General features: G+C 44.7%; 2 protein-coding genes across 4 annotated transcripts in view; one reads left to right on the forward strand and one right to left on the reverse strand.

The window, feature by feature from the left end:
- CADM3 (cell adhesion molecule 3) overlaps positions 1 to 23,544 on the reverse strand; it is a 29,667-nt gene extending 6,123 nt beyond the window's left edge. Inside the window, exons 1-6 of one of the 2 annotated variants that reach the window (XM_003820977.7) lie at positions 23,256 to 23,530; positions 5,263 to 5,364; positions 3,059 to 3,199; positions 2,408 to 2,560; positions 1,578 to 1,715; positions 1,098 to 1,268 (exon numbers count right to left, since the gene is read on the reverse strand). In XM_003820977.7, the coding sequence (XP_003821025.1) occupies positions 1,098 to 1,268; positions 1,578 to 1,715; positions 2,408 to 2,560; positions 3,059 to 3,199; positions 5,263 to 5,364; positions 23,256 to 23,337 (787 nt within the window). In that variant the 5' untranslated portion in view covers positions 23,338 to 23,530. Of the gene's footprint in view, positions 1 to 1,097; positions 1,269 to 1,577; positions 1,716 to 2,407; positions 2,561 to 3,058; positions 3,200 to 5,262; positions 5,365 to 23,255 lie in introns of both variants that reach the window. The other variant, XM_003820976.7, reaches the window with a different exon arrangement.
- The window catches only part of AIM2 (absent in melanoma 2), a 110,045-nt gene continuing 105,717 nt past the window's right edge, over positions 22,863 to 27,190 (forward strand). For both annotated transcript variants that reach the window (XM_055112817.2, XM_055112813.2), the window contains exons 1-3: positions 22,863 to 23,121; positions 24,443 to 25,766; positions 25,883 to 25,979. The gene's annotated coding sequence lies outside the window, so the exon portion shown is untranslated. The remainder of the gene's footprint in view (positions 23,122 to 24,442; positions 25,767 to 25,882; positions 25,980 to 27,190) is intronic.

Raw genomic sequence — 27,190 nt, forward strand, 5'->3', positions numbered from 1 at the left:
ACCCTAAACGTACCTCAGGTTAAAGTTTGAGTAATGGGTCTAAGATATGATTAAATAACACTGAAGTTAGGAAAATAATTGGGCCTAGGTCGATTCCACAAGAAGAGGATGAAGGGCTTTGGTTATTTTGAAAACTGTCCAACTTTTAGGTAAGTTAGGACAAGAAATACACCATTTCCTAACTCTAACTTCTCCCATTGGACTTTAGCTGATTCTTTTCCCTTTGGTTCCTCCACCCAGAGAGGCTGTTCTTTACAAATTTCCGAATTTCCTCAGATGAGAAATTCCCGTTTCCAAACTTCCTCAGAAGTGTCCTAACCATACTAAAGGCAAATTCCACAGAGGGTGTGAGTGTCCTGGGAAGGGCCAGGAGTAATGACAGTGACAGTGGCCATTTCAGGTCAGAATCCCAGGAAAATACATGCAGCTGGGGCAAATAGAAGAGTAGTCAGTAAGGAAAAGATCTGGGAATAATGATGCCAGGGAAACTGTGCTTTCCTACCACCCATATTTTCTTGAAATCATAAATTGTTAAACCAAGATAAAACTGTAGTGATCCCCACGCTCATCTCTTTCACTTAGCAAATATAGAATCAAGCTCAGTGGGGTAAAGTAATCTTCTGAATATCACACAGCTAGTAAGTGGTGGAGTGCAGACTAGAAACTACTTCCTGGGAATCCTGAGTTACCACAGTTACGACGACAGTTTGCAGCCTGGCTACATTATACCGGCCTAGCCCACGGGTTGGTATCCCCTTGGACCAAATCCTGCCACCTGCATTCTTTTGTAAATAAAGTTTTACTGGAACACAGCCCAGCTCGTTTGTTTACATATTGTCTATGACTGCGTCCCTACAACAACGGCAGAATTAAGTAGTTGACACAGAGGCTGTATGGGTCTCAAAGCCTAAAATATTCATTACTGGGCCCTCTGTAAAGAGTTTGCCAACCCCGGCCTAGTCCCGGCAGTCCTTGTTTCATTTTTTACCTATTCACTTAACTGTGCATGTTGTTTCATGCACAGTCACCTGCATTCTCTTTCTCCCTGGTCCTCATCTCATACCTCATCCTTCTTCATACCCAAGCCCATGACATACATAAAACTTCAATGCGTTGAGAGGTGGATCTGTCAGCTCCCTTTAGAGATTCATGGTTCACAGAGCACACGATGCTCGCCCCATCATCCTCCCGGGTAACCTGGAATGTCACCGAGCTGCTGACCGTGAAGGTTTTACCATTGGGATCTTCCTGTATGCGGGTTGGTTCTCCTAGAGTGCAGAAACAGTGGCACACACACAAACACACAGAGAGAGACACAGAGTAAACCTAACATACAGATATCATGTGGGCTTCATTGTAGACGTACAGATGGTGAGTCTCAACCTAGATAAACTTAGAAAGTTGTGGCAGGTAGAATGTAGGCCCCAACACACACATAGGCACTTGAGTGCACACAAAATATATGTCATTCCCCTTTTCTCTTCCATACCATGCCTCCTGTGTACGTTCACAGACAGGCACTTCTCTCTCTTTCCAGCACCACTTTCTCCTATAACCCCAAGGCAGGAGGTACTCACCGTGGAGTTCTTGGTCACCCTTTCTCCAGGTGAGCCGGGCTGCAGGCTTGCTCCCAGAAGACTGACAGTTTAGGGTGGCTGTGTCCTTTTCCCGTAATGAAGATTTATAACCAGTGATGATGGGCTTCTGTGGAATTCCTGCCATGGATAGGGGATGGCCAGGATAGGAAGGAGAGGCCCCATGGGGTCACACTTCTGCTCTCCCTGTGGAGATGGCTTCTCTGCGTACCTAGGTTCTACTATAATTTCTGATGGGTAGAAGACTAGATAAATCATCTTTCTTTTTGATCTCCTCCCTGAGGACCAGAAAGGAAGGCCTGCAGGAGACAGCATGGCAGTGAGGAGTAATGCCATAGCACAGGCATGATATATGACCCTCCACTTACAGCACAATTGGGTGGCCACAGAAATAGTGTGAGTCTCAGAGACGCAAAGAAGGAAGTTGAAATATAAGATGAAATATAGGATGAAGATGAGAGCATGTAAGCAACTGGGGTACTTATTTTGGAAATTACAACACATGCATGTCTTGTGTTTTCCTCACACCATCTTGGGAGGTAAGTAGAAGGGGTATGATCATCTCTCTGTTATAAGAGAAAATTCAGACTCAAAGAGAGTAAGAACCTTGTCCTAGATCAAACAGCAAGTAGAGCACAAAGGATTAAAACCCATTTCTTTTTACATTTTATCCCATTGCCAGGGGAACACAGGCTGAACTTTCCTAAAGTGCTTGGAGACTTGCCAGGCTCCCAGCTGCTTCAGGGACCCATCTAGGGAGGTTTGTTTGCAAGGAAGCATGCTGTAGAGACACTGGGGTTTGGGAGTCTCACCTAGCACAGTGACGAGGGACTTGGCAGTTCGCACAGGCATAGTGAAGATTGAGCAGGTGTACTCGCCCTCGTCTGCCAGGGCCACATTGCTGATGCTGATGCTGAGCTCGTGGGGCGTAGAGGTAACCAGCTGAATTCGATTATCTCGAAGGGCTGGGGAAATCAAGAGAATGGAAAGCTAGGATTTTACTGGCACCTTTCATGTTTACCTTCCAATCCCAGGCCAGCTTCTTTGGGGGAAGGGGTCTAGTATGGTGGGTGGGGAAAAAATAACTGCTCCTGAGTTTAAGCAGTCTTTAAGTTATTCAATCACTTTTCTGGGTCATAAGACATAGTAGCCTAAGAGATACTCAGAAAATAGTTTGGATTTCATGAGCTTCATTGTCAGATACCTAGGGCAACACTGACTTCAGCTTCCTGTTAGAGTTCCTGTGGGGTGAAGTCACTCCAGAACCCTATAAGATTATGCATGCTGTAAATCAGAGCTGCAATACTGGAACCAGTTGGGGAACTCATGGCTTGTTGCATCCTCAAACAGCAGACCACCATGTTTCTCAGCCTCTGGATGACAGGAACAGTTCCCCTCGGTGTCTGCAGTCCCCTTCTCTAGCCCATGGTTTTCACGGAGAAAGATAACTCATGAGATACTACCTCTCTTCTCCCCAAAGTAGAGAGTCTGCTGAGCAGGGTTAGACCATTGCAGGGATGAGTCCTCGTGATCTTTCACTTGGCACTTGAGCACCACGGTGCCACCAGCCACCACTGTTTCATCAGATGTCCAGGGCTGGCTGTCTGCAGGAGTAGAAGAGTGTTAGTTTCCTGAGGACCCCTAGCCCCTCCTCCCATTTCTGAGCCAAAGTACACCTCATCTAGTTCAGACCATCCAAGGCCCTTGTGTACACAAGGTCTCTGTGTACCCGTAAGGTTTCATGGGGGAAGGAAAAGAGGTGGTGGTGGCGGTGGAGGGAAAGACAGATCTTAGTTTTACTTACTTTGAATACACAGAAAAACAAATAGTCACTTGTTAAATGTTTCCTGAATGAACTGACAGGGCCACGAACATTTAGAGGAGTAAAGGCACCCCAAATCTGCACATACCACTCCACGTGTGTCTTTTCTGATATGGTTCTACCATTTACCTCTGAAAACACACATACATATCTGTTGTTCTACATTTTGCCTTCCTGCCACCACCTACATATAAGAACAAGAACAGGAGAAGCAGTTGTGACTAATAATCCTAAAACTAAAATGGGGAAAAGGCTAAACCAGCTCTTGGATTGCACATTCATTTACACAAGAGGTAGCTGGTAGAAAACTGCAAAACAAACAAAATATTTTAAAAAGTGAAACATTTTTACATACATTTCAATTCGTCTAACAATAACTTCCCTTCAGTCAAGGCCCTTAGCATATTCCCCATGGTATTAGTGTTACCCGCCTCCCAACACACAACCCAAATCACCATCCTGATGCTGTCATTTTAAAGAGGGAAGGATTAAGGTTTTCTCTTCAATGTGATGAAAACATGCTTTCTAATCCTTCTCTCCTTAGTCAAGTTAAACAAAACAAAACAAAACAAAAAGGACTAGGAAGGTATCTTATGGATGAGGCATTTGAATCTCAACTGTGCCTTCTGGTCACGCCTACCGGGGAGCCCCTCAGGCTCCATGACACTATTCCTGTTGTTCCTTGTTCCCCACAGCATGGATTCTGACTTCCTGTACTGATTCCCTCATCTTCAGAACTGACTCTCTGTGACTCAGTAGCACTGATCCCCACCGAACAAATCTAAAATAGACAACACCTTCCAGGTCTGATTCTAATGCATCCACAAAAATCTGTTCTTTGACACTAAATTGTTTCACCATCATTGCTTATGTCTGAATAGGAAACCAAGAAACTTATTTCCTACATTCCCCTGTAGAGAACTTTAAAACAATTCCATGCTCCCTTTGGCACCTACCTTACCCCTGCCTGTCTGCTTATTCCTTTCTTGGTTACTGGAATTCCATTTCCAAGAAATAGCCAATGGGTGCTCCCAGCAGAGCAGAGGCCCTGAGGAATGAAGATGTGTGTGCTGGAGTTGATGCTAATGACTGATAGCATCGACTGTTCAGGGTGACTGTTCCCAAATTGGAGCACAAGCCTGGTGGTTAGTTTCAGCATTAAGAATTGTAAAAATTAGTAGAACTGAGTGAGATCTTTGGGATCATGGAATCCCTCATTTTACAAATGTAGGCAATGAGGCAATGGAGATGCAATGATTGCCTAAGCTCACTGCACTAATCTGAGTTAGAACTAGAACTCTGTTCCTGTGTCTTTCAATACGGTGCCCTTTACATTGAAATGCTTCTCAAGTCATCATCTAAATTGAGCATTAAAACTATGATTTTGAGATTAGTGTACCAGGGAATGAGCTGGCTGAGTAAAGCTGAAAGTGATATATTCCTAAAACCTCTCAAATGGTTTGAGAAACCTTGCATTTACCATAGCCACGTGCCAATTTTTGACCAGTCATCCCTTTGTCCCTGGTTCCCTTTGAAGAATTCTACCTGATTGTGTCTTTCCAGAACCTCTTTATTCTGAGTAATATATTCCCCTGGAATCATTTTATTTTTGGAAAGAAGTGTAGGGTGTACAGAGGTCTCTGTACTGGAGTAAGGGAAGAAGGAGTAGGTGCAACAGAATTTGGTGGTGCAGACTAAGAACTAAAATGTCAGATGGAAAGGAGAAAGTGCTGTGTGGTAATGAGAGGAGTGAGAACATGTGGTGAAGGCAACATGAGTGGGAGAGGATGTGAGGATGAGTGAGGGAACTGAGGGACATTGAGATGAGGGGGCCTGGATTCTCACCTTGACTGGCCAGCATGTCAGGGCTGCTCCAGACTGTGGAGCTGATGGCCTCGTCGAGTGGAGCCAGAGTTCCCAGCTCCAAATCCTGCTCCTGCCAGTAGCCTGGGGAGAGAATCTCCATCAAGCATGAGCCCTACATGTATCCTGCTACAGTGTGGGGCTCTACTTTCATTGCTGGGCACGTGGGAAAGGCTAGGTCCCTGTGAAAAATAGGTTCACCAGGATACCTAAGAGAAGGTAGGGTTCTTACCAAGGGGAGAAATTAACTAGAGTTCTGAAAAAGGAAGTGACTTTTTCTCTGAAGGGGTGAATTAAAGGAGGATGCTAACTTTTATCAGTCAGTCATAGAATGTTAGCGCCAAAGAGATCTTAAGAGTTCATCCAGTCTAGTTCTCCCACTTCGCAGATGACGACAATGAAACCCTTAAAGGTTAAAAGTGACTTGGTGAAGTTCACTATAGAAAAATGAAAGACCACCAAAGATTTCTCATTCCTTATCCAGAATTCTTTCTGCTCCACCATATGATTCACTAAAATTACTACACATTTAATAATTAGAAAATACTTTCACATGTAACCCTCTTAATAAACCTGTAAAATAAGTACAAGGACATTATCATTCCTATTTTGCAGAGTGGAAATAGAATGAAATGACTCGCCCAGGGTCATACAAATAGATGAAGACTAGAAATTCAATGCCTGATTTTAAATACAAAGCTCTATTTGTTTCAATGTGAGACTCCCACCATTGAAGAAACAGATCACGGTTAGGGCTGAAAGTTATACCATGTCTTCCCAGATTGCTACCTTCTATGGGCTACTCAAATTATCTTTTTTTCCTACTCTACCCTTAGCCCCTCTAAATGACTGAGTCTGCTCCTTCCTCTGGGACAACAAACCCCTTTTCCAGGGCCTGCGTCACCTCCTCACCTCTCTTCCTATAAGGTGGCTCCTAACGCCTTTCTTGAGGTATTGCAAGGAAAACTAAGGAAACCAAGAAACTTACTTCCTACATTCCCCTGCAGACAATTTTAAATCAATTCCACGCTCCCTTTGGCACCTACCTTACCCCTACCTGTCTGCCTATTCCTTTCTTGGTTACTGGAATTCCATTTCCAAGAAATACCCAATGGCCTAAGTCCCTAGCCCAACCTGAAGAGGCGGAGGGACAAAGAAACCGGCCTTGCAAATCTTTTCAGGGTCTCCCGCCGCAGCGCCCCGAAGTAGCCAATCAAGTGCGCAAAATTCAGTGAGCTCATCCGCTGCTGAGCAGAGCCCAGAGCTGCTACGTGTCCGGGCTTTGGAGTCCCGGGTGAACTTCGCCAGTCGTCCCAGCGCGACTCAGAGCCAGCTGGGGAGAGGCAGGTGGGAGAGGAGAGGGGAGAAAGGGGCGCTAGGACCGAGAGAGGGCGCGCGGGGGCCGGGAGGTCGAGATTACAAAGAAAAGTGGGACGTGGGCTTAGGGTCCCTGAGGAAGAAAAGGACAGGACTAGGGAGAGAATTGCCTAATCAGAAGCAAAGGGAAAGGGAGGCGAGGGGCGAGAGGAGAGGGGAGAGGGGAGGGAGAAGAGGAGGGGTACAGGAGAAAGAGGGGTGGAGAGGGAAGGGAGAGAATGGGAGGCCGGAGAGGGGAGGGAGTCAGGCAGGAAGCAGGCAGCGTTAGAGAGTCCTAGCATGGGAATGGGGCTCTGAGACAGCTGCGGAGGTTCCCTGGCCTCCATGGAGGCACCTCCCCTGTTCTCTGCTCCTCACAGACAGCTTCCAGGAGATTTTAGGAATTACTCTGTTCTTAAATGGGAGAAGCGCTAATGCTCAAATGCTGAGAAGGAGTAAAGCGGAGAAAACAGAGAAAAACAGTCACAAATAGAGAGAAGTAGGCAGGAAAGGCGGGAAAGGGAGCTGTCGATAAAAGAGAGGCAAGCAGGATGAGAATGAGAGAAGGAAAGGGGGCTGGGGAGAGGGCCAGGACTGTCACATCCAGCAGGGGCTCTCCCTGAGTGCCCCACACCCACCCTACTACCTTCTGTGCACATGGAGGATGGAGGCAACCTGAAGGTGGTGAGTGCTCATATTGTTTTTCCGGTTGTGTGTTCGTGGGTGCACTGTGTCAACGTCAACACACAGTAGGGAACCAAATTGGTTGTGCCAAGGTGTGGGACGGCAGAGGGACAGGGAGAAGACAGAGAGGACTCACACTCAGCCCCTCGGTATTGGTATCCAGTGCACAGTGAGTACTAAACAGGCCTTTGCTCAAATGAGTGGAGGAAACAGCCGTCTCATACCATAATATAGGACTTTCAGTTTGCAGAGTGGATTTTCAACCACGAATTCATTTAATCTCAAAACAAACTCAAGAGATAGGCAGCCAGATAGAACTGCTTTTTACAATGAGGTTCAATTACTTACCTAAAGGCACATAAATAGCATACCTTTCTGCCTCTGATGGTGCTTTGGGGGCTTTTTTGACATTCTGTGTTTCTTATGGCATTCCAGTGTGATTTACTTGTTTAGTTATCAGTCTCCTCATCTAAACTTTGAGCTGGTTAAGAGCAGGAGCCTTAAGTTATTCATCGTTGTATCTTTAGCACTTAGCCCATAGTGGGCTCTCGGTACATTTAATTGGCTCTGGTAATTCATTCAGCCACACTTGGCACTGTGCTATGTATATTGTTAATCAGGCAGAGCATGTATTCTGTCCAACAGCATGGGCTTAGTCTTCACTCTCCTGCTTCTTCTTTCATCTGTGCTTTTTTCTGCATCCTCCTCAGTTGCTTTTCTCCTTGCTCATATTTCTTTCATCCCTCCCCTCCTCCTGCATTTCACAGGCATCTTTTTTCTGCATAGGATGAATAAGTGAAATTGTGATGTAGATCATTCAAACCAAACTGAATTGTTCAGATCAGAGGACTGATAACCAAATAATCTCCAATAAATGTCATATTTGGGATGTACATGATGTATTGCCTCTATGGGTTTACAGAGCACTCACTCTGGTTTGTGGTGTCTTAAGAAGCTGTGTAAGAGGTGGCTTTTTTTTCTTCCCCCAGGGGTGACATTTCTCCCTCTAAGTTTGAAATGCACTTATAATCTCATGTCTTCTCTTGAGAACTGTCTCTTAATACGCTTGAAAGTTATCCTGTCATTTTATAAAATTGTAAGCCTGTATAATAAATTCCGAATGGCCACTCCCCAGGGAGTGGATGAGTGATTATAATGCTATCAACAGAAACATGGATAAGTAGCAGAAATTATAACCTGGGTTGTGAAAGACTTGTACCTTCTTTGGATTCAGATTGTGTCAGTCATTTATGACATCAGCATGAATTCTCTCAATGAATGCAGACTGGAAAGGAAAACTTAGGAGTACTCTGAATGGGTGGTATGGAATTTGAAGTGGAAATAGGAGCTTGGAAGGAGCTTCTGTCATTGAGACCATACAACCATTAGTGAGAGAAGGCCCAGGTTGCTCAGGTAGAAGAACAGATGAAGAGAGCTTCAGTCATATTGGTCATATTCTTTCCCTGCTTAGAAACCATCACTGACTCTCCACTCTGCAGATAATACCCAGAGTTGTCAGCCTAGCCTTCAAGGTCCTGTACAGTCTGATGCCGAGCTTCCTTTCAGTTTTGTGTTTTCTCTACTCCACTCACCCTGCATTCCAGGCATGTGAAGCCTTTTGGAATTCTCTCTATGAACGCTTTGTTTTTCTGCATCCGTTCCTTTGCCTGCAATAACTTTGCTGATAATGCCCTTCACCCATCTTCACATGTCTAAACTTTATCTATGAATAAAGCCTACATTTTGTGGCATATCTTTCCAGAAGTCTTCCCTGATTGTCCCAGATTGAAATAATTCCCCATTTCTCTGAGTTACACACTTTATCTGCTTTTTCTTAAATTATGCATTTCTTTCTACTTTGTACTGCAAGTTTGACTTTCCTCCCAAATTATAACGATTCCATAGGTAGGGTCTGATGCATTTTGCATCCAGTATTGGCCCTAATATAGCATATTGCTTATAGAAGGTGCTTAATAAATATTTCTTTATTAAATGAATCAGATACTAAGCATCTTCTACTGTAAGAGTTAGGTTCAAAATCTGCCGGTAGAGAGGAAATAGCAAACCAAACAGGAGATGAAGAAACAGGCCAAGGGAGATGGTAGACTACCCAGAAAACTATAAGACAGAAGAAATTGGTATTTATCAACAGTTTCTATATGTCAGGATCCAAATTAGTTGCTGTATATTCATTATTCCTGAACAACCTTTTAATAGCTAGATATTATTACACACACGTTAAAGCCGAGTTAAGAAACTTGTCCTTATGATGTATCTAATAAGTACTGGGATAGGATGGACTTTAAACTTAGACCTCTCTAACCACAAAGCCCAGGCTTTCTGCACATCTTTACTACACTGTCCCCCTCTGCAGAAGCGTGTATTTTGTGTGTGTGGTGGTAGGGTAGAGCGTAAACTGGGAAAGATTCCTTGTTGCATTGTGGCCAGGGGTGACTCACCTAAACAATATTTACAACATTCACCTGCAGTATGATGAAAACGACAGTATAGCAAATTGGAAATGCGCACCTGTGGTGTTGACGGTCCTGTGGTTTGTACCCATTGAATGTACATTTTTACTTGGATGCCTTAATGTGCCTGTACCTATGCCTTTGGAAATATTTCACGGACCCCTAAGTGCCTTAACATGTGGGACTCTTCAGATAACCAAGCAAATGGCATGTCTAGTTAAAAAAAAAATCTCCTTGTGTTTTCATAGCACTCTGGCAGCTAGGCTGAAAACTAAAGAATTATCTTCTTGTCTGTTCTGAATTGCTTTGGAGGTTTCTTAACTCTTGGTTTATTTGCTCATGGGTTCTAGTATCTTTAGGATTTCCAGCATTTTAAAGGACAAAGTAGCCCTTTCACCCACTGATTTTCTTCTTATTGATTGTTCATATTAAGAGTGGCAGAGGTGGGAATTGGAGAATTACTAATGTGCTTCTTTAAAGCACCTGTTATTCAGTTTTTCACTCATAGCACAGAGTCTCACACATAATAAGTGCTCAATAAATATTTATTGAATAAATAAATGAGTAACTCAAATAAATAAAAATGTATTGTCTTGAATTTAAGTAACTTTAGTGGAAAGTCTATGAAAGTCTGCCAGTATAACCCCAGATTGCTTGGTTTATATATTGTCCCTGCCATGTCTGTTTTGGGGACCTATAACATATTGGCTTTACAGCCATAAACAGGGTCACAGGTGCACAGGTCAGATGGTGGAACAGGAGGACAGAGCTCTCCTGAATAACTGCTGCTGGCCTTGCCAGTGCTTGAGTCCAGAGTCCCACTTCCCTGACTGTAGAAAAAAAAAGCTCCCTGAGTAGGAGTTGATGATGATGGTGATGATGATGATGATGACTCAGCATTTCTCTAACTCCAGAGTTAAAAATACTGTTCATCCCAGCCTACTTGTTATTCCTCACGACTACCATGACAGGTGGGTGGAGGAGTGTTATCTCCAAGGGAAAAACATATTGGGGGCTGCGGCCCAGAATACTGAAGGGACCCACTTTTAGAATGGTTTATCTACATCCATTGCTGGGCTCCTTGTCCAGATTATGTCATTCTCATTTTTCCCTAACCCCAGCTTCTTAGTGAATTCTATGTACAGTTGGATCACATGCACAAGAGACTGGCCATAGCAAAATCAGGATTAGAACTCAGCCCCTGGAGCTTTTCTTTATGCTCAGAGTGACAGTTTTCTTTGACAGTGAATATTTGGTTGTGCATTTGGAAGAAATCAGACCACTTCTATCTGAATTCTTATTTAGCTGAGAACTTCAAAATTTGGGGGAGTTGCTTTGACTTTAGAGCACAAAACGCTGGTCAGAAGGAACTCTGTACAGTTAACTTCCTTCGGTTGTTCTTGGGCAGCCAGCAGCGATGTCACATCTACTGAAGTCACTTTGTAATTTCCTAATCTAAGACTTTGACTGAATGTCAAAATATTCTCTTACTTCCTGCCCTCCATTCCTTTCTAGCTCTGTCTGTCCCCCATTAAATTCCTAATTCCCTAATGGCCACGATATAATAGTGCAGTCAAATAGAAGCTGAGCCATACGGGGTGGGAGTTATTCTGTCATCTGGTACCCTCTTTCTTTTCAGATACTATTTTTTCCTTTTTCGTTGCTCCTCAGGGAAAGGCCTCTTGTCCCCTCACAAGCAGCAGTCTCCTAAAGGATCTCCTTTCCTTAGCTCCAATGCACTCCAGCTCACATCCACTTTGGAACTTCAGAGCTCAGTCACGCTTCAGCTGCCTACCTCCCTGATCTAGGCCTTCTCTCCACCTCACTGCCCCATCCACCCTCTTTCTGGCTGGGCTACTGAGACCTTGCTCCTCCTTGTTTCCTCCCTCTATTATTTCTGTTGCTGTCTGGTTTTTCCTCCTATAGTCTTGTTTATCAAGCAGCCTCTTGATAAACTACTCTGTCCCAGCTTTGCTTTACTCTCCTAGGAGGCATACAGGATATGAGTGAAGATAGATGGTCAATAGGAATGGAGAACAGAATCTTCACTATAAGAAGTCCTAACATGTGTATTAGCTGCTTAGCTTGGTAAAGCCTGGGCCAGAGATCCAGGATTTATGGACCCAGGGGTCCTACACTATTAGATTATCTAAGAGATTTAGATTTGGAAGGAACCTGTACCCAATCTGGGCTCAAACAGGTTTATTATTACACCTTGGCAGACATCTTTTGGTTCCATCCTAAGCAGGTTAAAAATGAAAGGCTTTTGTTTTCTGCTTTGGGAATGGTGTGTGGCTAGGCTTTTCCAGGCTGAATGAGGATGGAATCTTTGAGATAGTTAGCTAGCTTGCCTGTGGTGGGTGTTAAGGTGGGGTTAAAATGAAAAGCTTATCTTAGAGTTAACCCTTGGTTCTCACTGAAAAACAATTATTCTTAACATTTTTTAATATCCAAAGTTTAAGAGAAAATTCAAATGTTTTCCCCTATCCAAACTTTAAGGTATTATGAATACATATATTTTACATAGTTCCTAAAACCTTGCAGCTAACTTGCGTATCTGGTCATAGCCTACTGAATCCTAAGGGTCAGAGGTGGTTATTTCTAAGATCCTTTTGATTTTACAGAAGGATGGAACTAATGCCCTTTCTGACTCTCTATTGTCCAAGTTCAGTAATTCCTTTTTTCTTTCTGTTGCACCTAATTCTGCCCAAAATATTCTCCCCTCTATGATTCTTAGAAGTGTAGATTTTTATAGTTGACAAGATATTAAGTATCATCTGGCCCAATCCTCTTATTTTAAAGATGAGGAACCAAGGCTCAGAGATGTTTAGGAACTTGAGCATGGTCACACAGGCAGTGAGTGAGACCTGTACTCATTGATAGTTTATAGCAGTCCTTGTGGACTGGCTAATTCAGTGGTTAATTTGACACTAAGTGTGATTATATTTCCACTGACACCCACTCTTCCTATGCCTCATCTCCTGTGCATGATACTGAGGAACTCCAAGACCGTGGACCTTAAGAGAAGTAAGTCTACTAAATGCCCAGTAGGTTGGAGAAGTTTGGTTATGATGAAGAGGGAGTCCCCGAAGATGGGGCGGATGGCATCTTCTTACACTTCAGGGCTTTACCGGCAGGTTCCAGTTCACACAGAAGAAGAGGCCATTGGGCAGAAGTCACTGCCATGCCCTTTGGAGCTAAAAAGGGTGACTGTGAGGACAGGTCGCATGTGTGTGTGCATTTGTGTGTGTGTGTGTGTGTGTGTGTGCTTGCTGGCATTTGCAAGGTGAAGAGCTGAGGGAATGCTAACCTGATTGTGAAGCAGGAGACAGGGGCCAGAAGAGAAGAGAAGAAAAAAAGCAGAGGAACATGTCCTATTCTTGAGCTGGAGAGAGAAAAAATCTGGAGGCAGAAGTGGGCTTGTGGTAGGCTGAGGGGGGCCTTCAGAGACTTAGTTAAGATTCCGAGGAGCAGAGACTGGGAAGTGGGTGGCAGGGAAGGAGGTGGGGACAGCTGTTGCTTTGATTTGCTATTGAGTCAGTGTTCTTGGTGCATTAGCACCAGGAGGGAGCCCTGGGCTGGCCCCCAACCAAAACAAGCCCCTCTGTAGCCAATACTGAGTTGTAGCAAGGAGAACTGCAGTTGAGAGACAAAAAGGGAGGGGATTTGATCCCAAAAGAGTCTCTTCCTTGCCTTAGCTGCTTCCTTCTGGGACTGGGCTGTGTGCTCTAGACAAGCATCTAGTGTTCTGCCCTAAGAGGATGAGAGGGTGAGGTGAAACTGAGCATGGGGGAGGGCTCAGTGAGGACCTCTAGAGCACAGATTCTGTGCAGGTACTGACTGTCTTCAGTTGTTTTGGAGTAGGCCCCTGAAGACAGGATGATAACAGCCCTGAGCCATTTTAGGAGTGTCTGTTTATCCCATCTCCTCATTCCCTTCTCACTATGATCAAACACTTTAGACATACGGACAGGTATGACGTGAAATCTGCATTCTAATGCAATACAGGCAGGAGGTCAGACTTTGAACTCTTAGTTGTCCTCTTAAACTAAGTAGAGGGATTTTATACCCTTTCCCTCAATTTATCTTGCTGTTTTCACACATATGTAATAAAACTGGGGGGAAAAAGTTCCTCATCTTAGGAAAGTACTTGAGAAAGGAAACATAACAGAGTCAAACGCAGAATTCAATTTAGCTCATTGGAAGGGTATGGGAAAATAGAGACTGGGAATGGGCCAGAAATCCCAGAAAATCAGAAGTAAAGAATATATTCTCTGGAGATGAAAAATCTCAGCCCAGGTTACAACAACTTGCTCATACTCTGCAGTACCTATCCCAGTGCCCCAATACCTGTCTGAGGGCATGGATGAATTCCCTTTCTCAGTGGGCTCTGTCTTACTCTCCTATGCTCCTTATGTTGCACTTTAGATATTACAGGCTGATGGCTTGGTGTGGTGGGATAACAATGCTGTGGAAAAGTCTAATTTGTTAGAAGTCAAGCAAGAAATCACTCATCTCTGCTGGTTCTGATTTTCCTGACTTGTTTTTACTGTTTCCCTTCACTGGATGATCAGAGTCTGGGTGTGGATGACAGGTTCAGGGCAATGGTTAGGAGCATTACATGAAGAAAAATGTGTTCTGCTCTACACACCCACACTACTCTAGTTTCACTGATTCCCCCAATCCTAATTGCTATTTAGTCTCCCTGCACTCTAATCACTTAAAAAAAATCTGTATTTTTAAAATTGCGGTACATTGTTCGCATTAGCCTCACTTTGTGAGAATTTCACTCTTCTGTGAAATAGATACATTCTCCCAAGTCCACAGATCTCACAGTCCCCGAAATGGAAAATAATATTGTTCTGACATAAAGAACTCTTATCTCTCTTCTTAAATCTCCATTGAGTGTCTCTTATTTGATGGGGGCAAACACGCATTTTTGTTCCCTAAGATAGATGCATATTTTGACATGTGCCCCTCAATACACACACACAAGACACTCTGATTCTCACTAATCATATTTCTGGGATTTTTTTCTGACATGAACACACAGATTTTATTATGACCCAGATACAGAGCCCTTTTCACATGCCCATATTAATCAGAACCCCTTACTTCCAGAATACCATATGGCTTAAACTCAGAGATTCTCCCCAAAGCAGAATTCAGGCTCTCTCTTCTGCTCAAACTCCCCAGGAGAGGGCCAGAATCCTCTCCTCTCCAGGGCTGAGGCTCAGTCCATCTGTCACTGACATTGGACTCCAGGGCTTGGAAACCAGAAAAGAGTTGGCATTAAGTGGCAATTGAGGATAAATGAAAATATGGGAGGCTCAGGGGCTTAGTGGTGGTAATTTTTATATTTGTGTGAGATTAGCAGATAAAAGTTATGGGAAGAAACATATAATATGTATTTGGAAAGATCTCATCCTTAAGAACTACAGCAAGAACTAGTGAGTGCAATTGTTTCACTGTAATTTTTGCATTTGCTGGGCAAAAAAAAAAAAAAAATGATTAGGAGCAGATGGTAAAACTGGCTTCTCATTTTATAATAACTCAAGAACTCAGCTCCAGGCTCTTCAGACTGACTGACCGCTATGCTGAGTTCCAAGTTACCTGTCATTGATGTACTTACTGAAATCAGAATTGGAAGCAAAGCGCCAGGTCATAGAAGGGTAAAAGTAAAATATGAAACAAGAATCTGCATATTTCCAATAAAATCTGGTGTCAGAAGTACTAGTTCTTCATCCTACCTTGCCAGTATTTGGGAGTATATGAAGAAAGGGGAGAAATGAATAATGGCTAGCCTACCGATGAGTGCCTGAGACATCAGCCTTCATTTCTTTTTCTTTTTTTTCCCTAGAGCAAGGTGATGCACCTGACCTTCTTGACCCTGAACTAGAAGTAAATGAGCCAAAGGTGCTTATAATTAGCAATCAATACACAGTTAGTGTAAGTCTAGCTGGGGAAAGGGAAAATAAATCCTTAGAGAAGACAACATTTTAGTTTGTTCTTTAAGTTATTTAGCTTTCTTATTGTTCTCTTGGAGACTTCCAAGAGAAAGAGAGAGAGAGAAGAGAAGCTTGAAGAATCCCAGGGGTAAGAGTTCACATTAAAGAATGATATACGTGCTGAAAAATATGTTGAGATTTCTGTATTTGAGTCCTTTCTGAAATCTGCCTGCTCTTCATGAGAACAGGGGGCTTAGGAAGATGAGTAGATGGGAGACACTCCAGCTGTTACTATAACCCTAATTCTGTCTTGCTGAAGCCTCGCTCATAGAGATAAATCACTCTCATTACCTGTCCTTGAGGAATGAAGTTTCTCCTTGTTTCAAATGAAGAAATGAAAGAGGAGTCCTGGAAATTCATCCTGGAAGCCTGCCTCTCCAACTAGACTCTGCTGTAGGTCACTCATAAGTATTAACTATTATATTAACTCTTATCCATAAATTGACATGGGAAAATCAGCATTTAGGGGATGAGAAGCTTGTGTAGTTCTGATGTGATGTGAAGAACAGGCTGGCTAATCTAAGACTGACAGGGGCTGAGCACTCTCAGCTCCCTACGCCGTTTGATATCATCAGCTTATTGGAAGATACCCTTAAAGCATAGCAGAGTAGAGTTTAAAGATGCATCTACTGAGATATGGCCAAGGACCTGTGCTCTGGGAGAAGATGGTTATATTTAAAGCCATTTAGTTTTGTACAAGGTGGTTATAAAGGTGGGGAAGTTAAGTGAAGATTTTGATATTTGTTTTCTCCTATACATGTACTAACCAGGCCTAACCCTGCTTAGCTTCTGAGATCAGACAAGATCCGGTGCGTTCAGGATGGTATGGATGTATACTTGATACTTGTTTTCTATGCCTCTCATTTACTGGATTCCTCCATTATCTATTCTGATAACCCATTGTTATTTATTGTCTTTGCTAAGGTTGAGGGAAAAGGGTAAAAAGGCACCATGACAGGAAAGTTAGAGTTGGTTGTCATGCTCAGAGTGCTATTAAGAGGTACATGTTTATAAACTGGGTAGGATTCATTTTACATTCCACACTTATAGTGTATACAGTCAATCCTGCATATACATGGGTTCCACCTCCATAGATTCAATCAATTGCAGATTGAAAATATTTTTAAAAGCTGTGCCAGTACTAAACTTGTATAGACTTTTTCCCCTGTCGTTATTGCCTAAACAATACAGTAAAACAACTATTTACATAGCATTTAGATTGTATATGGAATTATAAGTAATCTAGAGATAACGAAGTATACAGGAGAATGTGCATAGGTTATATGCAAATGCCACTCCATTTGATATCAAGGACTTGTGCATCTGCAGATTTTAGTATCTGTGGGAGGTCCTGGAACCAATCCTTCATGGATACCAAAGTACAACTGTATATGGTTATCATATAAGAGCAATACTATCTCAATCTAAAACAGAACTATATATAGTTGTATTTTTAATCTATGAATCCAGATATGACAAAACATTCAGTTCTTTTGAGGCCATTTGAGGTCACTGTAGGCCACAATTTCCTGAGCATCTTACAAAAACCTTCTAGCACTTCTTTTTTAACCTAAGAATTGCTTGCCCTTCTGTTCCCTTTCTGCAGTTGATCAGATGGCTGTGAGGACTTCCTAGATCTATATCTCAGAGTTTTGTCATGTGTTTGTGGTGGAACAGGTCGGGGAGCATAACCAAGAACATGTGTGTGTTTGTGGTGGCAGGGAGGGAGATTCCAGCCCTGTTCTGGGGACTGCACTGTGGAGAATAAGGAGATTATGAAACTTGGAGGTAAAACAGGACCATGGAGAGCAACAAGAAAAGCCTGGAGTGTCACTGTCAGGGGCTAGCACCATGGAGAGCTCAAAGCACAGGTATAATTGTTTGCTCCATAAAGAACAGGGGAACTGGGATCATGGGGTAAGGCAGCCAGCTCTCAGGCACAGGAACTAAAAGAACAGACATCATGGCTTCTATTAGGATCACTCTACGCTCATCACTTGCTCTATAAGGCCTCCTGAAGTGCTTTATTTGAACCTGTCTGGTTGATACACCGTCAAGAGACTGTGCTGAAAAATGAGGACCACCACCAGACTCAGTTTGTCAACATGATCCTCTGTGATTATGTTAAATACCTAGATATTAGTGGTGATGGAGGGGCTTTTAATGTGCTACAACTTATCATGAGTAAAATTAGGCCTATCTTCTAAAGAGGGAACAGAGAGCCTGTGCCCCCTCAGAGACAGTAGGACGCCAGAAAGTCAAAATATGTATTTTCGTCAGGTAGGGTATGAGACATATCAGACTCAGAATGTCCCAATGTATCCAAAATTGCTGTAAGTAGTTCAGACAATCACACTAGAAGAGAGGTATGGAATCATGCCTCTTAAGAAGAGTATTGTTCTCAGGATTTAGAAGTTTCTCTGTTAGTTGAGGAATTTGATGTCGGCCTTAAGGCTTAGGAAAATTTTGGTAAAGAAAGAAATGATTCTTTAGTAGTTGCTGCTTCAGTGAAGAATATGTACCTTTACTTCTTAGCATCTTAGCTTCTATTGTGTAAAAATCTCAACAGATTCATGCGTTCAAGCCTCCTGAGAGCTCAACTTCTCTGTACTAGAAGGGATGGATCTTCTTGTCATATATAACAGAATTGGACTGGGTTTTTACTTGAGTAGTTATTGGAGCCCTGGGCACCAGCTGGTTCTGACCTTGTAAAAAATCATCACTACTGCTGATCCCAGAGGCAGAAACAGGTCTCTAGTCCTGGAAACTTGTTCTTCTTCATTTTATGATGACATGAAGTGTTTATACTTAATCTGAGCAAGTTCTTAGAAACAGAATCTTTTTCTGATGGCTTGCTTCTCCAGGGTCCTTTTCTGATGGTTTGTTTCTCTCTGTCTTTTGTAAGCATTTCCATGGGGATTGCTATTCTCAGAGATTAAGGGTGGACCTCTAAAACAAGACCCCATACAGGAAACAAAATGTTCTAGTACATGGGCCTATAGTCAGTGTTAAACATGAAACATTACATTCTAACATGAAAAATAAAAGAAAATATAATTACCAAAACTTTATAATAACTTTGAATTTTTCACTCAGTAGTCAGTAAGGAGCTGGTCCAATCCACAGCTTGCTTTCAACAAGAATCTGGAACCTAGATCACCATCCTTAGGTAAAATTCCATTACTGAGAATTAGATGACAAAAAAGGGATTGTTGAGCCAGTATGCAGTTCCACTGGAGTAGGAAACAACAAAGAATAAGACTAGTCACAGCCCCAGGGGTTTTCTTTCTCTGGTGATATTTTTTCCTACCAAGTGATTTAAGGAAAATAAACTTTTGATCCTGTTTTACATATTATTTGGACTGCAAGAAAGTAGTAACATCAAGAAGTACCAAAATCAAATCTAAGAATTTACAGAGCAATGGCACAACCTCTCAGTTTGTTATTTCAAAGTAACCAGAAGGCCAAAGCAATGCTGTCTGTGGAATTTTATGGCTGCAGAACTATGAGTCACTCTCTCCAAGTGAATAGTGAATATCTCCAACAAGGCACTCTTGCAATTAGATTTGGACCTTCTTTCTTCTTCAGTTGGAAGAGGAAAGAGAAAGAGCCTAAGGGTAGTAAGCTGGCTCATTCTATCAGTCTAGGACAGAGGATTTTGAACTGTGTGGTAGAACCCCAGGTAGTTCGTTAAGGATTATAAGAATGTGTAAAAGCCAGTAAGACAGGGAAAAGGGATATAGGTCTTACTTCACTATTTCAACAACAGCATTCTCCTTTGATATGTTTTCCTCATTTGTTAAAAATGTCTCACTTCTTTGTTTTAAAAACAAATGAGAAAACTGCTGCCCTAGAGGAAACTATTAAAACTAACAGTGCTATCCAGATCTATGGAGAAGCTTAGAATAGAATGGCATAACTGCTGGGTAGGCAGTTGACGTTACATACATTAGGACCTACATGAAACACACTGATTCTTCATGGAATTAACTAAACTCTGCTATGCAAGTGTCTCTGTGATGGTCTTAACTTTTCTGTGCCAGAAAATGCACATGTCTAAAAGGAGAGCATATCCTTCCCAAGAGTTACAGCTGCAACTAGGAGGAGAACAGGAACAGAAACAGAACAGTTACAGCTGCAACTAGGAACAGAAACTGGATGGAGTTGATCTGCCAAACAGATCTGTGGACAGCACTGGAGTGAATGCCTGCTGGACTTCTGTGGCACATTGGGCATGATGTCCTCACTGGGCATCTGGCCAGGGGGCTGTAGAATGAATGGTAGTGGACAGAGGTCATTGAGAAGAAATAGATGTTCATGTGTGGGGCAGTGCAGTACAAGGTTAAATTGCTATAACCTTATCTGAAACAAAGAGAGGCTATCCGTCTATCTATCTTTACCCTAGGCCAAGTCACAGAGTGCTGGAAATAACTTCAGAAGGAAGAGCCCAAGAAAGCTGGTCACAGTGTTGAATATTGAGCTGCTCACCAGAGAGAGGACACATTAAGTTCACAGGACTTGTGTCCTCCAAACCCAGAATTGTCAACCACTGTGAAAACTAGTGGGGAAATGTGAGAAGGAAGGGCAGATGGAACATTCTAAATGTCTTACCTGTTCCTGAACTTCTAGCCACAACACTCATGGCCAGTCTTAGTTATCAGCTGCTTGCCCTCTCAATCCCTGTTCAGCCTTATGAAGCTTAAAAAATTTATGCTGTGCTCCAGGGAATGATATGCCCCAGCAGCACATTGTTTGTTTTCCTTATTTTAAATGGGAATGGGTATGCTACCACAACACTCTTGACAATTCAAACATCACCATAAGAGTATCTTGTCCTTAAACCTTCCCACCACATCTCTCATAGTTTTGGTCAAACATTACCAGTTAAGATACATATACATATTGCCTAGTTTTCTTCCTAGGGGCCCCAGGCCAACTCAGGGGTACGAAACACATGTCCATGATTGTGTGCAAAATAGTCTTCAGGATTACTGTCCGTGAGCATTAAATCTATGCATTTACCTCCCACCATCAGCACTGGCCTTCTTAGATCCAGAAACTAAAAGATAGAATTAATTTAAGACAGAAGATATGGTGGTTATGTCTCATGCACCAGTGTGTCCTGAGATACTGCACACCAGACAGATGTCCATTATCTGTAAAGATAATGCTCTTCAAGGAAAATGATGCTTGGTTTGACTCTTCTTTGGAAACAGACCCCTCCTATTCATCTCCCACTTCCCCACCTCTTCTCTAGAAATTCCCCATTCAGAAGTTACTGCTTTCCACTGTTTCTCTCAGGCCACTGCTCTGAAGCATATTTCTAAATATGAGGATGTAACATTTCTCTTCCTCTCAACTTTAAGCCTGAATAGGGGCTGAACCCCCAGTTTGAGGACCAAGAAAGAAGAGTGTAGTTGGTGAAGAAAGACTTGGCTAGTATACTGATTTACTCTAGTCTATAGTTTTTTTTTACATCTTAGAGTAGAAGAGCTCACAGCTTTCTGGATGACGTCTTTCTCTCTTTTTGGGGCCCAGCCTAGCACCATCAGTTCCCATTGCTGAACAGTTGCAGTTTGGATCATATTTGCCTCTCGTCATAAAACTCAGCAGGTTAGGAAGGCCAGGGGCTGAAGTTGAAAGTCAAGGCCTAGTAGCAGGGTCATTAATGAAGCACAAACACCCAGCAGCCTCTCTGTTGTGCACTTAGCCTGCACTCCCCAAGGACTCCCTTCAGCTCCTCAGTGAGTGGGGTCATCAGTGCAGTCCTCTGGGGAAGGGGATTCCACGTAGGGGAAAGGAGAGGCTGCTGTCTCTGTGGTGACTAGGGCGGGAACTCCCTTTGGGGAGTTTGATGGGTAGAGGGCAGAAGGAGTAAGCCAGCCAGCCAACTATAGGGAGGGGATCCCCAGGGTCCCCATACCAGGGGAAGCTCCTTTATCACGATGGAGACAGGGATGGGGGAGGTCAGGTGAGGTGGAGCGATTATTCCTCCAGCACCCTGGCTCTTCGCCTGTTTTCCTCAGATGAAATTCTCTACATCATCCTTCCCAGTTTCAACCCCTCCCCTCTCCACCCCCGCCCCGCCCTGTGCCCATCCCTGCTGGCCACTGGGTCCATCGCCCAGGAGCCACCTCCCCTTTCTCCTCCCCTGCGGTTCTTTCTGTTTTTCGTTGGCATCTGGCCGGGCATAGCCACCACCCTCCCCCTTCACTCTCCCCACTTCCCTTTGCTCCACAGAGGTCCTGTTCCCTCTCCCCCTTCCTCCATCCCAGCCCTCCTCCTCTTCCGACAGGGCGGTAGGGAGAGGAGGATGCATTCCTTCAGTCTCTTCACAGCCTGCCCTCCCTCCTCAGGGACCTGAGGCTCGGAGCTGTGGACCCCTTCCGGGTTTCCCTACAGGCTGCCCCTCTGCCATCCCACTAACCGTTAGTAGCCTTTAAGAAAGCTGAGGTGCCCCCACAGCGCTGACCTACATAGCCCGGCCCAGGGCGGGAGGGGCTCTTCCCTAAGTCCCCTCACCCCTGGCCCCGCCTCCTTTCTCCCCCGACTCCCTTCCTTCATCTCTCTACCATTAGGAACCAGCGAAGGTTTGAGTTCCAGACTGGGGCAAAGGGGCTAGGTATGCTACCCCATCCCAAATTTGGGAAAATCAGTGCTTAGCCCAGGAAAGCTTTGAGTTTCTCATGCATCCTCCTCCCCAAATATCTTGATTCTTTCTTTTGCGCTCCCCCCTACCCCCACCCCGCCTCTGCTCCTGTCGGATTTCTTTTCCCAGCTTCTACCACTGCCAGGGATATTGCCATCCTGGGCCCCCTCCGCCCTGTGTTGTTGTTTTGCTCCAAGGATAAGGGCCCCCTTCTTTGCCCACGCCCCCTTCAGCAGCCTCACCCAGGCCCCCTTCTCTGCCCACTCGGAGCTGCGCCGCGGGTGGTGGGGGACGGGCGGGGGAGCAGAAATGTTTGCATACAGCAGTTTGGGGGATTGCACTGGCTACCCAACCCCTACAGACATACATACACAAACACCCGACACACGCCCTGACTGAAACAGCGACAAATCTCACTCCGCCCCCAACACACACTGACACAGACATACACACAGATACTGACACAGAAACGCAGAGCCAGACACCAACACAGACGCGCGCGCACACGGACAGCAACACGTCCAGACCCCGGGCTGCTCCTAACGGACATCAGCTCCGAGAGCCAAACCCCGGTGCACACGCAGACACACGCTCAGTGGTGTACACAGAAGGGTGCACACACCGGCACACCCACAGTCCACAGAGACACGGATGCTCAGAGACAGACACAAGGGTATTAGCAGCGACTGGTGACTTTAACCCCGGTTCCAAACAAAGCCAACAGGCTCCCTCCGCGAGACTCCCGATCCCAGCCCCCGCCTCGGGTCACTCCCCACCTCCCCAGGCGCCGCCCCCTCCCTCACTCACCGTCCTGGGAGAGGTTGGCCCCGCCGGGCGCCCAGCAGCAGGCGAACAGCAGGAGCAGGAGCGAGGCGGCTGGGGCCCCCATCGCGCTTCCCGGCCGGCTCCCTGGCTGGGCGCTGGCGAGCCTGAATCCCCGGGGGCTGGGGATGGGGAGGGGGTGGACTACGATGTTGACCGAAAGGGCGCCCCCGAGCCGCTTCGGAGCCCGGGGCCGAGGTGGGGACCGGGAGGGAGCCGGCGCTGCTGCAGTCGCGGGGATTAAATAGGGCGCTCGGAGCAAACCATTTGGTTGGAGGTGGAGGGGGTTTGGCGGGGGGCTGGGCTGGTCGCGGGGGGGCCAGGCTGCCGCATTCCCCACACCCCCCGCCTCCCACACCCCCTCCTTGCCTTCGTGGTGCCTTCCACCCTCTCCCCCGGGAGCTCGGCCAGCCGGGCTCGGGTGTGGATCAGAGGGAGGGAGCTGGCTCAGCAGTGGGACCCTGCGCTCACCCCTCTTAGGCTTGGGGTGGAGGGAGGGGAGTCGGACAGGGCCATGGGCCAGCTGGCGAGTGCGGCCACTGCAGGCCTGGGCAAGGGCGTGCCCACTAGCCTGAGGTCCTCCAGCTCCGCCCTCCATCCTTTGGCAACTGGGGATCCCCTTAAGCCCTGGGGTCCCCCACCAACCATGTACCCAGGGACATCTCTCCAGTGGATAACTACTAACTCTCAGCCTTCTCCTAAACACTGACATCCCTAATTCCTCTTACCCAAGAGCCCATAGTTATCTGTCCAGCAACAATTTGTGGCCCCCGGCCTTAAGCCCTGGGGTCCCCCTATCAACAGTGTACCCAGGGACACCTGTCCAGTGGATAATTGCTAACTCTCATCATTTTCCTAAACCCTAACATCCCTGATTCCTCTTACCCAAGAGCCCATAGTTATCTGTCCAGCAACAATTCGTGGCCCCAGGCAATCTCCCTTGAAAGGCATTTTCCAACAAACTCCCAGGCCTTGGGAACCAATGTCTCCCTCAATCTCATGTCAAGGAAATAACTCACCCTCTGAAAACATGATTTCACCCCAGACTCTTGCCCAATCTGGCAGCCTAACAAAGCAACTCAGTCGTTTTCTTTCTTAACCCTCCCTATTACATCCCTTTAACCCCCAGTTCCTTTCTCCAATACGTTTTCTTCTTTCTTGTTCTTTTGCAGGATCTCGCCCATCTCAAGTTTGAGTTAGTAAGGTTCATGGATGAAGAGTCTGATCTAGAAACCCTCCAAGGACCCCTGCGTCTGTGACCAAAGCTGCTGTCATTCCTGAGGCCAGATATAACAAGATGAGAGATGCAGGGTGTTTGTACTTGGTCTTGGCTTAAGTGTCCCAAGTTCCTGGTGTTTGCCATTCTTTGTGACTGAGTATCTCCGAGTCTTGATGTATCTCAGAAAGGGATCTTTCTAAATCAGTTTTACTGAGACTTAGCTTTTGGAAATACATTTCTAAATGTTAGAATTCTAGAATAAAATGATATTAGATATCTAAGAATTCTTAGAAAATGTCTATTCCAACCCCTTAATTATATAGGTACAACTGAGGCTCAAAGGAGGCTAACTGAACCAAGGTTACACTGACAGTTAATAGTAGAAGACACAAGTGTTGGCTGGGATGTGCAACAATATGATTTTAAAGTGTCTTCCAATCCTGTGAGGCTAATATTTTATCCCTAGATGAGGGATTTGGGTGCATGTCTTCTAACTCTTAGACCAGCTCTCTTTGTGTGCTAATGACTGTCTCACTGGGCTAATCCTTAATGTTTGGGTAATCTTTCCTTCTTGAAAACAGAGTTTTTCAGCCCTCTGTGATGTAGTTAATGTCTCTGTCACCCAGAAACTCACGGGCAGGGGTGTGGAAAGTACTTGGTTACCAGTAAAGTCCTATATAAATTACAAGCAATGATGGAGAGGTCAGGGGAAATATTCCCCAGGGAAATCCTTCTGGATTGTCAGGATGCTGCCCCACAGTTTTTCTCTTAGGGTTGTTAGAGTTGATGGTTTCTGGGAGAAGAGTTCTGCCTGCCTCTTGGACATTTCTTGAGTGCCTGGATAGTTAAGATTTTCTTGCAGGGAAGTGTTGACCATCTTTGGCTGTCTGACTTGCCTGACTTGATATATCTCAGTGACTCCAGACCATTCTGTCTCCTAGGGTTTGTTGATATCTTGGAATCTCCAAAAAGTGAAAATAAAGGGGGTACTATATTTGAGGGGTGTGGAAACCTGGATGTAAGAGAGAGAAGAGGCTGGGCTAGGGGGTGGGGGAGAGATATAGGAAAGATTGAACTTTCCCACAGAGGTGGGGCCATGTTGGCATGAAGTTAGTTATGCAGAGAGCAGGCAGTAATGTGGGTGTTTTCAAAACAAATCAGCTTCAGAAGGGAAAGATCAGACTACCCTAGTTAAAGCATCTTAGTGGATAAAGAGTATTATCTTTGCAGCTAGAAGACATCTTAGAGATCATCTAAGTGGGCTTAAGAGAGAACAGGTTAATGGAGGGGGAGGGGAGTGAGAGTGGGGATGGGTGGGATAGGGAGGGCAGGATGTAGGATTAGGTCTCATAGTCTTCTAATTAATCTGTCTTTTCCATCTGCTGCTCTGCAGTGATCCCCTTCTGCCTGACCCCCTTAATTCTGAAATACTTGCTGGTCTGGCCCTACTCTCTACTGTAACTGCATGGGACAAGAACCAAGGGTGAGAGGTAAGGAGGAAAGCTGTTTTGGAGAGAGTATTAAGAGTTAGCAAATGAGACTCTGGAATGCTCTTTTCCTACTGGCTCCTCTTCTCCTTTCTGCATCATCAGCATCAGTTTGGCAACAGTTTAAGTCCTGGGAATAGGAAACAGTCACTGGCTTTTAGAATTATAGAATAAAAGAATGTTAGAGTTGTATGGGACCTTCAAGATTATCTAATTAATACCGCTTGTTGAACAGATGAGGAAAATGAAACTCAGAGAAGCTAAATGACTTTCTGTGTTCATACAGCTAGCTGGTAGAAGGGTTGCCACCACTGGGTGGGGAATGGGAGATAGTACCCTTGGAGGCAGGAAGGATAAGAGGAATCATTCCCAAAACTCCGGAGCGGTGTCCAATTTGAGGAATTCCTCACCCTTGCATATTTCAGAGTGAAAGAGTAGTTTCTCCTACTGATGTGGATGTTAGCATTTGGAATAACTTCTTGCCTGTAGTCATTCTAATGCCCTTTTTACATGTGCACCCAGCATCCTACAGGTGCCCACCGTACTCACTAAGAATATAGTTTTACAAAGAAAGATTGACCTACAAGGATTAACCCCATCATGAAAATAGGTAAAATAAAAGTATCCATGTTGGATTGTGATCTCTATGGTTACTTTCCACTCTGAACGCTGTGACATACAATATGCATTTCCCAGAGACGTGCACAAAGTCTGGAGTAGGTTGTCTGTGGGATTACAGAGCTGGTAGCTACAGTGAAAATCTGAGGAAGCAGGGAAGGGGAGTGGAGAGAAGGCGGGTTTTGCCTTCTAGGTGCCCCTGTCCACTCAGCAACAGCCTGGGTAGCTGGGGGTGTGGAATGTGATGCTGGCACTGGTGCTGGACTAAACGCAGCTGTGTGGGCACTGGGCATTCCTTTCCCCACGCTGCTCCTGCCCGGGAGGGAAAAGGGAAAGAACTCAGCCTGAGTGGGTGAATTTTACATATTCATCAGGGAGAAGATGACAGCACCTGTAGGGAAAAAATTAAGAAGGCTTAATATCCATTCAGATTCTGCTTTGTACTCTAACCCTTTTTTCTCCTCTATGAGTTTTCTGTATCAGTAAATTCTACATAGGTTTCCACATTGCTTTCCTCTTCAATTTTCTACCCAGCTAAACCAGTACTCCTCATACTGCTTCTTACTTCTATTATCCAGTTTTAATTAACACCAACC

Source organism: Pan paniscus, chromosome 1 (assembly GCF_029289425.2).
Source record: "Pan paniscus chromosome 1, NHGRI_mPanPan1-v2.0_pri, whole genome shotgun sequence".
Classification (NCBI taxonomy): domain Eukaryota; kingdom Metazoa; phylum Chordata; class Mammalia; order Primates; family Hominidae; genus Pan; species Pan paniscus.